We start from the raw sequence: 17,464 nt of genomic DNA, 5'->3' as shown, positions 1-17,464 counted from the left end.
ATATATATATATATATATATATATCTCAGAATCTTTTTTTCTTTTTGCTTATTTGAATCTTCCAATTTTTATAGAGTATTCAAATATTATTCATGTTAAAAAAGTTTTAAAAACTATTAGAGTCAAGCTTATAAACTGATCACAAACAAATTTTGAGAATTTTGTATATCTAATCAAAATGGATTACTTTAATTGATCTTAAATATAAAAAAATCATTAAAGGGATCAACAAGTAGCTAATAACATTTCTGCCTTTTTAGTTTAGAGAGCATATTAATTCAACTTTTCAAAATAAAGCATAGGAACTGTACTCATTATGATACAAAAGTAGGATTTATAAGCCTACAAAGTACAACATTTAAATATTACAGTTGGGATCAAGTATCATAAAAATCACACACTTTTACAACATTTTAAACATATAACCCAATTCGTTTGGGTCATATAACTAGTAAATAGCAACTAGCCAAGGTGAGAACTCAGTCTTTCAGGTAACTCTGCTCAGTGCTCTACCTTAGCAGTTGATCTCATGTGTAAGTACAGAGGGACATCCTCTCCATCAATGGTGCCTGGTCCATAGGAAGGAAAATAATCAAATGAAGGGCACTCAAATGTTAAAAGCGACTTCATCAACTACGATATTTGCTTTTAAGAAGAGAAATCACATAGCTCTCTAGATAAAAAAGAGGTAAAAGAAAGTTTTTATTCAATAAAGATACCAAATAATTTAAAAATATAAATCAGTTTCCTTGTTTTGACTAAAAAAAAAAAAAGCAAATGAAAGGCAGAATAATAGATGTGAGGGAGAAGGGAGAAAAAACCCTGAGAGTTACAATGACGTGTCAACTGCCGCGACGGCAAATGACCTGGGAGAGGTGATGGCACTGGGCTCTGCTGCTGCTGCTGAAAGAGAGGTGGGGGCTGTGAAAGAACGTGGACGTGACACCCCAGGGGGCGGAAAGGTTGTGTCTGTGCAGGGAGGGGAGGTGCCATGCAGTTTGGACTTACACAGTCTCATTCATCTATGTTTAGGTCTTCGTATGGGATCTGAGACGAACCATAAGAATCTAAGAGTTTTATGTACTGGTAATAGGACACTCTTTAAAGCTAACTTTACAGTCGAATACTATTTTTCTTCCTCCTTCTTTTTTTTTTTTTCTAAACACAGAAAGTTTTTTAAAGGCATCTGAAGTTCTCAAAATAACAGCCAAACATGAAGCAGGATTAGAATTATTTCTAGTTTTGTGACTTCACAGTACATTTATACTTGATTTACCAGAAATAGAAAAATACTGTCAACCTCTCCTACAAATTATAAAAAACAAACAGACGAAAGACAACTTCAGAGATGCAAAGGTCAAAGTCATACATCCTTGGAGTGACTGTACTTTTTTTAATCCTTTAAATTGACCCACTGGGCCATTTCTAATCAGTTTCAAATCAAGGGCCAACGTTAAACAGATGATACTGCACTACAACTGAAGTGGGAAAAACACACCCAGAAAACACATCAGTGGTGCTGATTTATAGCTCTCAGTACAACTTGCCAAAAATACCTTATGATTTTTTTTTTTTTTAAGCTGGAAAAAAGGAATCCTCCCTCACAAAGCAATTACAGAAGAACAATGTCTCCATTCCAAAGACTAAATGTTAAACTTTTTAAAGTGTTTAATATAATGTTAACGAAATTAATGGGGAAAATGAAATGGAATTCAATTATAGATCAGCAAAGAAAATATTCTTTGTTTATTGTCTGCCTGTGTTAAGAAGAATCAGTACCTATTGCTTATAAATCATTAAAATAAAAAAGCTCAATTAATCCTTATTTTATATGTAAAGGTCTGACAGAAACTAGTCCTATCACCAGACCTTTGCTTCACAAATCGAAGCAATAATAGTTTCAGAAAGCAGTCACACTCTATGAGCAGACAATTGGAGAGATTTAGTAAATCCCACTTTATAGAGCAGAGACTAATCGGAAAACACAAGCCAGTCAAATGTTTCTTATGAACTGTTGACACTATATCAATGCTGAATCAATTGGTGGCATTTACTCTGAGTGACAGAAAAGAAATAAATATTTATATCACATAACCTATATCAATGAACCCAGGCAGAAAGCTATTTCTAACCTGTCAATATTTGATTATCTTGAAGAATCATGTCCCTTTCTTTTAATGATTAATATGAATTCCTTATTAAATCTAAGTGGAGGCTAGTGGAAAGGCAAATCATTATTAATGCTTGAGAGCATAAACCACTAAAATAAAAAACTATGCTCAAGTGTTAAGGTATCGTTAAATGTGACTTACATCTTCCATATCAAGTGGTGTCAGTGTTCAGCCCACAAATTTATTGATGCCACACTGTGCACATTACCTCACTGCAATGCAATCTCACTCACTCTTTAGTTACCTGATAGCACCAAGGACTGAGGAATTAAGAGGAGGAGGTATTTTGAAGACTTCCAAAGGTGGGAGTTCTTTGTATTGTACTGTTCGTTTTCGTGAATAAAAGTAAACATAACAATGGCTAATCCTTAAAAGAAAGGAAATGCCATACTGTTTAATGTGGGATTATCACATTCCCAAGGGAAAGCAATAAACAATCTTTAAGTGTCAAAAATCATTGCCATGACAATCTTCCACCAAAGAGAATCTCCTAACCAAGACCACTAAGATATTTATGGTACTAGGTTCAGAACACTAGGAATATTTCAGAATGTTTATTTTTTGCCCTGGAAATAACTGTTTTTCATTTTTGAAAGAGGAATCTATGACAGGTTATTTTCCATTGCCTGGGTTGAACAAATGTAGTTAAAGCTTCTTAATTTATGTCAATTTTGAAATATATTTTCCAGCTGAAGAACGCTAGTAACTCACACACAAATTACAGTTAGTAACTAGGATGCAAACATGTTGGAGATACATGAATATCGTAGGCTCAATATTTCAGCTTTTAGTCACGTTAACGCCAAGTGCTGGAGACATGTAAGAAATACACCTGCAGAACCATGTATGCTTCCCTCCGGTGGGGAGAAGAGGGAGAACAAGAGGACAATAATGGGCTTGGCAGTGACCAGAAGGAGAGAGAAGGGCAACCAGGTTTTGTTTCATGTTTCCGAAAACATGCAGGGCACTAGGGGAACATGTATGTGGACCTCAATCTAAACAAAACTTTGGCTGCTTAAAGTTAAAAGTACTATTAGATAAATATGAAATATGGGGACCATTAAGATTATACATACAACATACATACATATGTTGCATATACATACAACACCAGATTCTCCTTAGCCGTATATTGAATAGTTAAGGACTAGAATTCACACACTACAGATGATGATCAGGTGTCAAAACCAGATCAACTCACTTTTTCTAACTGTATTCAAGGGATTCCAGGCTAAACAAGTAAGGCTTCCAGAAGTACCACCATACAGTCCTTGTTTTAAGGCACGCACATCTATTAGGCCACAAAGTTACAGGTGATACTAAAGGACAAGCATGAGGACCCAGCTTTGTCTTCTTGACATGCTCCACTACAAGTACCTGATTCATGAAATGCCAATGAGGATTGGAGAGGTCAGCATGTGAAAGCACTGAATAAGCATCTGAGATAATTAAGATTTCAGCCTTCGAAACATGGACGGGAAGTGAACAGCAGTTAAGAAAATCAATAAGAGTCTTTTATTTGCGGTGACACAGATGTCTCAGTCAATAGAGCCTAATAGGCAGGCTTGATCGCGATGGACAGGCGCCTGCCTCCAAGGCTATCAAAGGGCTTCCTCTATAACAAACATTAAAACGCATTTATGTTGCTATTGAAGAATCAAGGACCCTGCAGGTAGCTTAATTTACCAGTGTATGTTTAAAGGCACTATACTATTTCAGATGTGTCAATTTAATTGAATCAAAATTAGTGAGAAATAACTGGGCTGCAGGACTGTTTATCCCTCACTGGCTGGAGTAGGTCATTCTGCTTTAGACGACCAGTCAACTAGGCAAACTGAGGGCTCCTGAAGCCCAGGAATTTTAAATGCCACAGGTCTGCTGTGACTCTGTTCCCCTAAAATGCCAGTGTTAGTTTCAGGACAAAAGAAGGAACTAAGGTGAGAAAGTAGCAGTTTCTCTTTTTCTCCCTAAAGATAAAGAAAGAAACAGTCACCTCAGGATGCAGGGCCATTTCAACAACCCATGGGTTGACACACTTGTTCAGAACTGATTAACTTTTTTTACACCGAGCTGGCAGCAGGGTGTGTGCATGGTACTTCAATCTGCTGGGAGTGAAACCCATTAGCACAGTTTGAAAAACGTGCTGCAAATTGTTCTGCCAATCAAATTAAGCCATGTAATTCATTTATGACAAGAAGAATTTTATAGATCCTTTATCTGCTTATTAAGTTCATGGATACAAAAACTAGACAGCACTAAGTTATTACTATAGTCTTAATATGTAATGACACCTACCTGGCCATTGGCTAATATTTTTTTCAGTTCAGCAGAAGACTTCTTCAAGCTGAAAAGACAAGACATAGTTTTTAATGGCAAGTTCATCAGCACCTCTGAACACCACTGAAAATTCCAGACTAAAACACACTTTTGTTTTAGGTGTAGACATAGACTACACTACTCTTTGCATCCTTCTCCCTACATAAAATATTTTCTAAAGTAACTGGCCAAATGGCAAAGGTATCGATAAGGGACTGAAACCCCGTTAGTAATCTAAAGCAATAAAAAAGCCTACTGTCATAATGAAGCTAGGCTATTGTATGGAGTATTTCAGAGACCTCTTTTTGCTATTAGTTCTGCTGCCTTTGAGTAGCATTACAGTGGTTATTTTATGTGGACTCTGCCATCTGCTAAATGTCAAGTACTTAACAATGCACTCTTAGGATGTTCACAGCAAACAAAGATTACAGAACTTCAAAAGATAAAATAATTTAAGTCCTGATTTTGTACTATAGCTAAGAGTTACAATTCAGCTACCTGGGAAGTAAATGTGTAACAGAAATAAATCCTGGCATTCACTAGCTGTGTGCTCTGGAACAAGATACTTATCCGCTCTGAACCTCAATTACCCCTTTCTATAAAATGGGGGAAATATCAACATTATAGTGTAACCAAGAAAATTAAATATTACAAAAAGCCCTAGCACCTGTTTCTTGCACACAGTAAGTATTAAATCAATTTTAGCTGCCTTCTCTTTCCTTTCCTTTCCTGTAGGTATGAAACCCAGCTTCCATAGGTATGTAAGAAATACAGAAATCTTCTTCTCTGGACATTTATGACTATGTAAACATTTATGTGGATGAGTTTAGGGAAAGCGGCCGAAAGATGCTGTGAAGTCCTTCTAGCTTTATAATGAGTTATACCTGTACACATCCACCCAGTTAGCAGAGTGGTGCATAAAATAATACCTCCTCCCATCAATGTTCTAATTTGAAATTTAAAGCTTGTTAACTCTATCCTTAATCTATCTACTCTAACCCTCTACCCATCTGCCAAATTAACTCTCTTCCCTTTGGTAGTTATCTGTAGATACCTTTCTTCCCACCACACCCTCTCCCAAGACTGGAAGCTCCCTGAGAACAGATACCACATCTTACTCACCTCTCTATATATTCCATTTCCTTCCCGCTCTCGAACCTAGCCCAATGACTTGGCACATACTAAGTGTCTGATAAGTGATAGTCATTATTCTGGTTGTTATTATATGGTAGTAACACACACACACACACACACACACTCATTTGGTACCTTTAATAAGTTATATTTGAGAAAACCTCAGACTTCAAGTTTGACCACACTCACGATTCCAAGTTATAATTATTTTTCTTAATAAATACTTCTTAAACTTCTGCTACAGTCAAATGCAAACTATGGAGCCCTAGTCTCTACTTTCCCCAGATCTTATAAAACATGCCTTCAGCCAATGATTCTAAACTTTAATAACATCCTCCCAAGTCTAAGAATTCATGCACTCAAGTGGCAATTAAGAATACTGCAGAATGGGACTAAAGCTGAAATACATCCCCCCCCAAAATAAACTGACTAAGATCAGTCCAATTGAAAACAAAATATTAGCCTCTACCATGTCCTGAGTGATGACCATGTGCCACGCACTGTGCTAAATGCTATTACTTAGTATCCTGATCTAATCCTCACAGTAACTATCCCGCTGTGGGTATACCCTGTGGGGGAAAGTTATTCCTGATACATAAAGAAAACTAAGGTACAAACCTTGTTCAAAGTCTGTCTGTCTTACACACATACTTTTTTTTTTTCTGGAAAACATTTGGACCCTGATATTGCCATAAATGGTCCCAATTTAATATTTGCAATTATTATAAAAACAGAAATGACCAAACAATGCTCAGGCAATGTTTCTCCACAGATATTCCATTATGTCATGCAACTTAAAATAATAACATTTTGATTCATTACATTTACAAAACACCTTTCATCCAAGAAACAAAATGTGATTCCTTAATACAACTTCATCAATCTTCTTAACACCAGAGGTAGACAGATGGAAAATTTAATCATCCTAATTTTATAGAAGGAGAAAGCCAGAATGTTTAGGAAAGGCCGTGCCTTGGCAGTGGGACGTGAATTCAGTAACTATGGTTTAGGAACACCATGTGGATTAGTAAGCTCAGTTTAATAAACATATCCACCTAAGGCAAAGACCAATTCATGCTTTGAGAGTAACAGAGGAAAGAACTGATTTTATTCATTATGTCAATATCTGACTATGAACTTTGGTAAAAAATTATATTTATATATCCTGGCAATTTCTTTGTGCCCCAGTTTACTCAATGTTTTATTTTTATTTATTTATTTATTGGCTGCATTGGGTCTTTGTTGTTGCACACGTGCTCTCTCTAGTTGTGCCGAGCAAGGCTACTCTTCGTTGTGGTGCGTGGGCTTCTCATTGCAGTGGCTTCTCTTGTTGCGGACCACAGGCTCTATGCACGCAGGCTCAGTAGTTGTGGCTCACGGGCTCTAGAGCGCAGGCGCAGTAGCTGTGGTGCACGGGCATAGTTGCTCCACGGCATGTGGGATCTTCCTGGACCAGGGCTCGAACCCACGTCCCCTGCATTGGCAGGCGGATCTTTTTCTTTTTTTAAACATCTTTATTGGAGTATAATTGCTTTACAATTGTGTGTTAGTTTCTGCTTTATAACAAAGTGAATCAGCTATACATATACATATATCCCCCATATCTCCTCCCTCTTGTGTCTCCCTCCCACCCTCCCTATCCCACACCTCAAGGTGGTCACAAAGCCCCGAGCTGATCTCCCTGTGCTATGCGGCTGCTTCCCACTAGCTACCTATTTTACATTTGGTAGTGTATGTATGTCCATGTCACTCTCTCACTTCGTCCCAGCTTACCCTTCCCCCTCCCCGTGTCCTCAAGTCCATTCTCTACGTCTGCATCTTTATCCTGTCCTACCCTTAGGTTTTTTAGAAAAATAAAATTCATTTTTTTGATTCCATATATATGTGTTAGCATACAGTATTTGTTTTTCTCTTTCTGACTTACTTCTCTCTGTATGACAGACAAAAGGTCCATCCACCTCACTACAAATAACTCAATTTTGTTTCCTTATATGGCTGAGTAATATTCCATTGTATATCTGTGCCACACCTTCTTTATCCATTCATCTGTCAATGGACACTTAGGTTGCTTCCATGTCCTGACTACTATAAACAGTGCTGTAATGAACATTGTGGTACATGATTCTTTTTGAATTATGGTTTTCTCAGGGTATAGGCCCAGTAGTGGGATTGCTGGGTCATATGGTAGTTCTATTTGTAGTTTTTTAAGGAAGCTCCATACTGTTCTCCAGTGGCTGTATCAATTTACATTCCCACCAACAGTGCAAGAGGGTTCCCTCTTCTCCACACCCTTTCCAGCATTTACTGTGTGTAGATTTTTGGATGATGGCCATTCTGACTGGTGTGAGGTGATACCTCATTGTAGTTTTGATTTGCATTTCTCTAATGATTAGTGATGTTGAGCATCCTTTCATGTGTTTGTTGACAATCTGTATATCTTCTTTGGAGAAATATCTATTTAGGTCTTCTGCCTATTTTTGGATTGCGTTGTTTGTTTTCTGATATTGAGCTGCATGAGCTGCTTGTAAATTTTGGAGATTAATCCTTTGTCAGTTGCTTCATTTGCAAATATTTTCTCCCATTCTAGGGTTGTCTTTTCGTCTTGTTTATGGTTTCCTTTCCTGTGCAAAGCTTTTAAGTTTCATTAGGTCCCATTTGTTTTTTGTTTTTGTTTTTTTTGTGGTACTTGGGCCTCTCACTGTTGTGGCTTCTCCCGTGGCGGAGCACAGGCTCTGGACGCGCAGGCTCAGCGGCCATGGTTCATGGGCCCAGCCACTCCACAGCATGTGGGATCTTCCCGGACCGGGGCACAAACCCGTGTCCCCTGCATCGGCAGGTGGACTCTCAACCACTGCGCCACCAGGGAAGCCCAGGTCCCATTTGTTTTTGTTTTTACTCCATTTCTCTAGGAGGTGGGTCAAAAAGGAGCTTGCTGTGATTTATGTCATGGAGTGTTCTTCCTATGTTTTCCTCTAAGAGTTTTATACTGTCTGGCCTTACATTTAGGTCTTTAATCCATTTTGAGTTTATTTTTGTGTATGGTGTTAGGGAGCGTTTTAATTTCATTCTTTTACATGTAGCTGTCCAGTCTTCCCAGCACCACTTATTGAAGAAGCTGTCTTTTCTCCATTGTATATTCTTGCCTCCTTTATCAAAGATAAGGTGACCATATGTGCGTGGGTTTATCTCTGGGCTTTCTATCCTGTTCCATTGATCTATATTTCTGTTTTTGTGCCAGTACCATACAGTCTTGATTACTGTAGCTTTGTAGTATAGTCTGAAGTCTGGTAGCCTGATTCCTCTAGCTCCATTTTTCTTTCTCAAGATTGCTTTGGCTATTCGGGGTCTTTTGTGTTTCCATACGAACTGTGAAATTTTTTGTTCTAGTTCTATGAAAAGTGCCATTGGTAGTTTGATAGGGATTGCACTTAATCTGTAGATTGCTTTGGGTACTAGAGTAATTTTCACAATGTTGATTCTTCCAATCCAAGAATGTGGTACATCTCTCCATCTGTTGTATCACCTTTAATTTCTTTCATCAGTGTCTTAGTTTTCTGCATAAAGGTCTTTTTTCTCCTTAGGTAGGTTTATTCCTACCTATTTTATTCTTTTTGTTGCAATGGTAAATGGGAGTGTTTCCTTAATTTCTCTTTCAGATTTTTCATCATTAGTGTATAGGAATGCAAGAGATTTCTGTGCATTAATTTTGTATCCTGCTACTTTACCAAATTCATTGATTAGCTCTAGTAGTTTTCTGGTAGCATCTTTAGGATTTGGCAGGTGGATTCTTAACCACTGCGCCACCAGGGAAGTCCCTCAATGTTTTATTTATCTGCATGGTCACAGTGACTTGAACTATCCAAAAATCACTTTTAAAAACACTTTAAAATTTTAATGTGATATAAATGACATTTTAAGGGGACACTGAGATACCCAAAGAAGAGTAAAAGGGTGAGGGGACCAGAAATAATGTTGTATCAGAAAAGCTGAATGAGTTTGGAGAATTTAATTCAGAGACAAGATTTAAAGGGAATATAAATTCATTTGTCCACTCATTTATTCAGGAATTACCGACTATCACCTATGTGCCAAGCATCCTGCTGGGAACTGAGGATTCAACAATGAATACATCTGAGTAGTATCCCATTTATATATGTACCATATCTTCTTTATCCATTCAAAACCGTAATGGAAAAAAATATATAAAAGAATATATATATATGTATACATATATATATCTAACTGAATCACTTTGCTGTACAACAGAAATTAACCCATTGTAAATCAACTATACTTCAATAAAATAAAATAAACAATGAATATGCTACAGTCACTGCCCTCAAAGAGTACAGAATCTATTGGGGGACAGGAGTGATTATAATACAATGTGCTAACCACTACAGTAAAAGCAAGCACAGGGAGATATTGGGAATTCATAGAAGGAGTACCTGGCGTAGACTGGGAGGTGGGCAATAATCAGGAACAGTTTTCAGAAGAAGATAACATCTTTGTTCATCAAAGATGACGAAGGTTAGCCGGAATGAAGGCAAAGAAGGGAATGGATTAAAAGAAGAAAGCAGGAAAGAGGCAGCAGTGGATGTGAAGGCCCAGTAGTGAGACGAAATGTGATCCATTAAGGGGACCATGTATTCATCAGCAAAGCTGAACCATCAGTTGGAAGGGGGGAGTGGCAGGCTAGGGGGCTAGAGTGAGCAGAGGACCCACACATGGCAGGCCATGGTTCACCTGCTGTGGAGGGTACAGTTTGTCCTGAAGCTTGTGAGGAGCAGTAAAGGGGGGAATGATGGGTTCAGAACATGCACTAGCAAGACCACTCTGGCTGCAGTGTGGAGGAGGGACTGCAATGGGGCAACACGGGAGGTTATAGCAGTAATCTAGGGAGCCTGATCTACCTTTTCAACAACAGAGATGCTGGCAAGTAGACAGACTCCACAGTGATTCAGAAGGTAGAACCTATAAATGTAGGGACTGACTGGATGTGGGGTTGAGGGAGACCCAGGAAGCAGTGAATGATGCCTGGTGGGTCCCCTAGAGTTAGCATCCGGGTGGACGTGGGAGAATTTACTGAGACAGGAAACCCAGGAGAAGAAGTATGTTTGGAGGGAAGATGACTAGTAGAGCTATTACCTAGAAGAGGGAACAGCCCTGTTCTGAGGGCTAAACTCCATCTTTACGAGTGGGTGCTAAAGGGACACAAATCTCAGCTCACAAAAAGAACGTTCTGAGACATAGCTACATGAACATGGAACGGGTGCCTCAGCCAATAAAGTGCATTCCTGCCACAGGGCTGTTCAGGAAGAGCCTGGATGACCATCTGGCAAGGAGTGGGGAGTCGGGCACCTAAGGAGAGCAGCATTAGATGGGGGCCTCTCCTTCTCATGCTTCACACCACAGGCAAGAGTCTTCTATAAACAACGAGCTGGCCATGGCACTCTGTTGAAAGTTGTCTAACAGCTTGCCAACACACTGAGGGGAAAGCTCAAACACCAGGCCCCAGGAGCCAGCTCCTGTCACCTCCTTTTCTCCTATTACTCCTACTGTTCTCCCCACCTTTCCATTCCCTCCCCCAGCCCAGCACCCCTCCCTGGGCTCCAGCCTAACTGGCCTTCTTCTGAACACATGGAGCTCCTTTTCCACCCAAGGGCCTTCACTTACTCTCCCCACCCTCTGAAATGCCCTTCTCTGGCTCTTGATGTGGCTAGGTATTTCTCATCCTTCAGGCCCAAGTGGAATGCCACTCTCCTCTGGGCACCCCGTCCAAATCTAAACACAATCCTGCCCAGTGTTCTCTCACTTCAAAATCTGCTTGTTTCCTTCATAACACTAATTATAAAGTATAATTATTTGTATACTGGGGGGAGGTGGTCTGTATGCCTATGAGACAGCGAGCTCCAGAGGATAAGGACCACATTGTATTCCTAGTGGGTAGGACAGCACTGAATAAATAGGAGGCATTCGATAAATACTTTTGATTAGTTATCAATATGGGGCACAGAACATGGCCAACCTAGGGTGGCATATTAAAATCACCTGTAGGACTTTTTCAAACTGCATTCCTCCCATAACAAAAATCACTTCTGGAGCAAACTACCATTACTATTTGGGAGGCTGTCATATCCCTAAAGGAAGATGCTGGAACAAATGGCTGAGAACCACTAGATCAGATAGTCTCTTTCCAACCCAAAGATGTTATAATACTCTGTGAATATAAATGATAGTTTTTAAAAAGCCAAGCTAATTCACTTTGGTTTTGGTTAAAACCAAATCTGAGAGAGTTGAAAAGTTATCCTGCTGCTTCTCTGCCTTACTGTCTTTTTCAACTCCATCCTGCTTTTTATACCATGATGAACTTTGACCTAAAACACCAGGAAAAGTCCTTGTTTTCACTCAAGGCTAATAGTCAGTCTGTCTGAATAACATTTTTTCTAGAAGTAGTGGTAATAATTAGAGGCCCTGCCCTCTTCGAGCTGAATGTAGCAAATGACCCTCAGTCCCCATGTCTCTACTCGGCGGACATGGCTCTCATGCCCAACAAGCATGAAAAGAGAAGCCTCAGAGCATCGCCTGGCAGGGCCAAGCACTTGGATGAGGACTAAAAGACCTACCCCTCAGGACCACAAGACAGGTGATCCACTGGTGAATAACCAGTGGATGTATTTTAATACAGAATAAATTGTTTAAGAAGGAAACACACTCTAAGAGTAGTGTGTTCATAGCAGGAAAGCTGTGCGTAAGTTATACTGACACTATAATAAAGCAATCAAGGAAGTGACTTTTGGGGAGGGGACAGGAGAGTAGAGAGAGAGTCAGAAGGAGAGACTTTAAATTACCTGCAGTAAAGCCCAGTGGCAAAAGAACCAAGACACTGGGTGGAGGGGGTAAGGAGGGGCACGGAAGGGAAAGTAGAAGCCTAAGCTACATCTCAGCAGATAAGGGCTGTGCAAACACTGACTACTGCCCTAAACCCAGAAAGACCTGGGCACACAATGGAAGCGTGATCCGGCTCAATGATGGCTTTTCAGTCACCAGTGTGAATACATACACACAGATCAATCACCTTCAAGTGTCATCTTCAAGTACAGTAATAAGATGTTAACCAGCTGAATAACTGAGTATGTAACAAATATGATCTAGAATTCTTTCAGCTTAAGCAGGTCCTTCTACTTGAGAACCTTAATCTTCTGGAAGTAAGTTCTCAGGTCTGTCAGAAGAACACTTTGAAGAGGCTCAAGTCTTTAGTATCCCTCCCAGTATGGGACAATGTTAGCATGAATTAATGAAAATTATCTTCCTTCTGTAATAGCTCAATCTCTTGTGCAGCAAAGATACATAAATGGACAACTTGGCTGGTCAATTTAAATTTCACCACATTACTCTTTCCTTGCCTCCTTCTGGGAAAGATATCAGTGAAGCATGACACTGTCAAAAGATGGACACGCGAGACAAAAATAATAAGCATTATACAAACCAGATCATCAAAGCATGGAAACAGTCAAAGGCACTGAATCTTCTGTTTCTGCATAATCTGGAGACTGAAGGAAAACCATTCCACAGACCAAAATAAATAGTTCAACATGTCTAATTTTATCTTTCTCTATGAGGTCCTTTCTTTTCAGTCAATACATAGCTAGGGTTACTTAACTGGTCAGATTTCTTCTTAGCCACATACACACTTTTGAGGTCTTATAAAAAAAAAGAGATGTCATCCCACAAGCCTCTTCTTCACTCCCAACTATGTAGATATTCACGCTCAGAGGCACATGTCACTCGCTCGCTCTCACCTATTGCTTGGAAGTGAATCTGAGACTGCTGGGCTGCTGTGTTGAGAGGATCCAGCTCGGGTATTCACCTACAAGTAAAGAAAGGATCTTGATCAGTCTGTGTTCTGAGGACACAGTTCTAATTAACCTGTAATTTGCCACAAATTTCTCATTTCACTATGAAGGTTAATTAGCTTTTTACTAGACAGACCCATGGTTGGAGTCTATTCAGTATATAGGTTATAAAAACTGTACAACCTGTATATTACATAATACTTTGTTCCTGTCATTATTCAAATACTTAAATAGTGCTGAAAAAGCGAGAGATAAACTGGGGACATTTTCAATTCACTGTCTAGAATTGAAGTCAATTCTAGTGAAAAAATTCAGTTCACTGTTTCTTTTTGTTTTATATAAAAAACAGTATGTTCAAAAAAGTATATTAAGAATACATCCAAGGGTTAGTAGTGAACCTCACGATATCATACCCCTTCAGCTTTAAAACCAGGCAGAATATTGCAGAATGTTTCTTATTCACTGAAAAATGAGGTCCAAGTAATTAATTATAAAACGCTTGAGTCTAATACAATAGCCAGTTTTTCTTTTAAATGTAAAGCCTTAAGCAGAAATCCAGAATTCAAAATATGCAGAACAATGAAAGGACATTAAATAGATATATGTTTCTAGCATAAACATGTCAAAAGAAGAGGGGGGTATTCTGTGTGCAATATGCTTATGTGCTTAATTAATCACTGAAATGAAGTCTATATTTTTACTCAAGTAATTCTTTGTGGAGACCAGTACCCAGGATCATCCTGAAGAAATAGACCAACAAAAGAATTCCAAATAGTAATTTTTTTTAAATACAGCATCAAAACCCCAATATGTACACATATTGAACAAATACTAATGAATCCCCCTCCACAACCCATTTAAAAAAAAAAAAAAAAGGAAGGCTTGTCAGAGCTTGAGAAAGTGCAGTTTTATTTGACATTTCAATAAGTGGAACACAGCATTACAAATCCATCTAACTTTACTGAAACAATTATTGAAATTCGTACCTTCAGGCCATGTATGTTCCGTTCCCCAGGAGGCTTGCAGGCTGAAACAGTAATTGACTAAATTGTAGAACACATCAGGGCCATTTACAAATTTGCTCAAAATGAATCGTTTAAAAAGAAATGAGGGTGACACCAAAATTAGCAGAGAGAAATGATTGAAAAGTGGCTCCCAAGACCCAAAGTGGGAATTATGAACCAGGGTTTTTAACTTGCAGGAGTGAGCATTTATAAATGCAAAGAGCTTTCTGACACCACCTCATATAAATTCCAATTTCTGCTTAAAACATATAAAAATCAAGTTAACTGAGCTAAAATGATTAGATTCCTTTCATAATTCAAATTTCTGCCATCATCTTTCCTCACTCTATTACATTGTATATCTGTTATCACTTAATACTACAATGAAAATAGCTGGGGTTTTTGGAGGGGAGTGGGAGGAGAATCTTTTAACGCCAAAACAATTGCTAGAGATTCTAAGATGAAATATTTAAGTTTGAACATCAGTTTGCAAAGCAGTAAGCAGTCGAATTTGTTAGAATACAGATATACCATTAATTTCATGACATTTCTTGCAAATCTTGACATTTGCTAACATTTAAGTCTAAACATAAAGCAGTACCAGCGAAAATAATATTAATTTCCTGACACCATCTTGAGTTACAGGTTAGTACTTTTCCAATTCAGCAAATGCTTCTTCATCAAATGTTAAAAAAAATAAAGTGCTTCCTGCCCATGTTATAGGCTGCTTCCATCTGAAAACTACAGTGTCCTACATATTATATGTTAAGGGGCCGTCAATTTTGATTGATTGTTTGGGAAAGGATGAATTTGATTTTTTTTTTTTTTTTTTTTGCTCCTTTCTCAGATGTACATGTATTTTCCTCTGTTTCTGACAAGAAATCGAGCTGTTTAATAAGAAGAAGATGTGGCTAATAATTACAAAGCACATCAGTTGCTTTAGGTTTGTGTATTTCAAATATATTCAAAGTCATTATGTTATTTTCCTTAAAAAAAAATCTAAACCTCAATAAAGGATTTTTATTTGTTTTTCTAAAATACGTTAAAATTAAGACTCCAAATCCTCTTTCCTAAAGATGGAAATTAACTTTTTGAACAAAACAACAGTCACATACATCTGATGCTTGGTCCTTTAGGGACCATTAATACTTCCTAAAACAACACTTCAGAGCATTTCCTCTGAAGTAGCCAGTGCATTATAAACTTCATTTAGTAAGAAAGTGGCTAACTAAGGAATTAGAGACAGGCATCAACTCTTACCTCCTACCTTAACATCTGCCTCGCTCCTCAACTGGCTTCTTAAATCTTTATGACTGGAAATCTAAACAGTTCTCAAGGGACTTCCCTGGTGGCACAGTGGTTAAGAATCCACCTGCCAATGCACGAGACACGGGTTCGAGCCCTAATCCTGGAAGATCCCAGATGCCGCAGAGCAGCTGAGCCCGGGTGCCACAACTACTGAGCCTGCACTCTAGAGCCCGCGTGCCACAACTACTGAAGCCCATGTGCCTAGAGGCTGTGCTCTGCAACAAGAGAAGCCACCGCAATGAGAAGCCAGCGCACCGCAACAAAGAGTAGCCCCCACTCACCACAAGAGAAAGCCCGCGCGCAGCAACGAAGACCCAATACAGCCAAAAATTAATTAATTAAAAAATAAAATAAAAAGTAAACAGTATTCAAAAAAACCCAGTAGCCTCATATTTCCTAAAGCTGTGGAGTCAGAAGTTACTGTAAAGCTAGTGAATTTTCATACTTATTAATAGTTAACATATCTTATAACTACAAAGAGAATTAGCCCTGAGCTGGGAGCTACTATCCAATGCAATTGTGCCACTTGGAATGAGAAGACCTGATGTTTAGAAGAGAATTGTTTTCTCCTGTCCTCTGATTTGCTCAGTCTAGAGATTCTTTTTCACATGGGGCCTGACCACAGAATCTAAGAATCTAAGGTCTGAGAGCCTCTAACCAACTCAGTAGACCCAGGCAATATACCCAATGTCTATACTCTAACTGTAAAAATCTGTATAACCTCTAAATTTATATAAATCTTACATAAAATTTTATATATATTTAGAGATTTATGTAAACTTATATGAAAAATAAAATTGCATAAAATCTATACTTTGTGTAGATAAATAAACAAAAAGCAAAAAACTGTAGAAAACTAAAGACATAGAACAGTATGCACAACACCACACAGATAGGGAGACTGAGTCTCATATTTAAAAAAATTTAAATTTGGCGTGGAACAATTTATTGGAGACTGATAGGTTCTGTCCTAGGACTACATGTGACACTCAAATGTCACATATTTTCTTTAAGAATCTCCTCCCTACAATATACTCTTCTCCACACTCCTACCAAGCCCTCCGAACTACCCCCATGCACACTCTACTAATATTTTAACCTACATAAGAGCATATAGCCCTTCTACTCTAAGCAAATTACAACTCAAACAAAATTCTTATTCAAAGGGTATATTAACCACTTAAAAATTGTGACTCTGAAGTTACTTAACATCTCTGAACCTTAATATTCTCAAGTATAAAATGGAAGCAATAATAATAGGCATGACTGTTGGGAGAACTAGAAATGGTGACACACAAAGCAATATTAGTGTCTGAACAGAGAAGATGGCTAAAAATGGCTGTTATTATCATGGGAGGGGCACAATGATATGGACAGGGACACTGACAGGGGCTGTTCACAAGATAAAAGAAAACAAACAGAACTTAGAAAGATTCTGGATGAAGAGAAGTAAATACTTACTGGAAAAAAAGAAAAAATGAAGGCCCTCAGCATTAGAATTATAATTCTCCAGGATACTTTCTGGGGTTTGCTACAAAAGAGCTATAAAGTCATCCAGTAGGAAAGCAATGAATGGAAATTTCCAGCTGGTAAAAAAAATACTCCTTGTGGAGAAACAATTTTGAAACTTGCCCAAATTCTCTGGTTATTGAAAATATTAAGAAATAATCTGCAC

At 38.4% G+C, this 17,464-nt stretch overlaps 1 protein-coding gene across 9 annotated transcripts in view; it reads right to left on the bottom strand.

Moving 5' to 3' along the window:
* The window catches only part of MAP2K5 (mitogen-activated protein kinase kinase 5), a 266,567-nt gene that overhangs the window by 214,849 nt on the left and 34,254 nt on the right, over nucleotides 1–17,464 (bottom strand). For all 9 annotated transcript variants that reach the window (XR_003436416.1, XM_027123420.1, XM_027123426.1 and 6 more), the window contains 3 exons: nucleotides 14,464–14,504; nucleotides 13,424–13,491; nucleotides 4,467–4,515 (listed from right to left, as the gene is read on the bottom strand). Coding sequence is in view for 8 of the 9 variants with exons in the window: in XM_027123420.1 (XP_026979221.1) it covers nucleotides 4,467–4,515; nucleotides 13,424–13,491; nucleotides 14,464–14,504 (158 nt within the window). In the remaining variant the exon portion in view is untranslated. The remainder of the gene's footprint in view (nucleotides 1–4,466; nucleotides 4,516–13,423; nucleotides 13,492–14,463; nucleotides 14,505–17,464) is intronic.

The sequence above is a fragment of the Aethalodelphis obliquidens genome, unplaced genomic scaffold (genome assembly GCF_003676395.1).
Source record: "Aethalodelphis obliquidens isolate GAN/ISIS:26980383/991018 unplaced genomic scaffold, ASM367639v1 scaffold26, whole genome shotgun sequence".
Classification (NCBI taxonomy): Eukaryota; Metazoa; Chordata; class Mammalia; order Artiodactyla; family Delphinidae; genus Aethalodelphis; species Aethalodelphis obliquidens.
The sequence above is the reverse complement of the archived record's forward strand: the minus strand, read 5'-3'. Positions and strand labels throughout refer to the sequence as shown.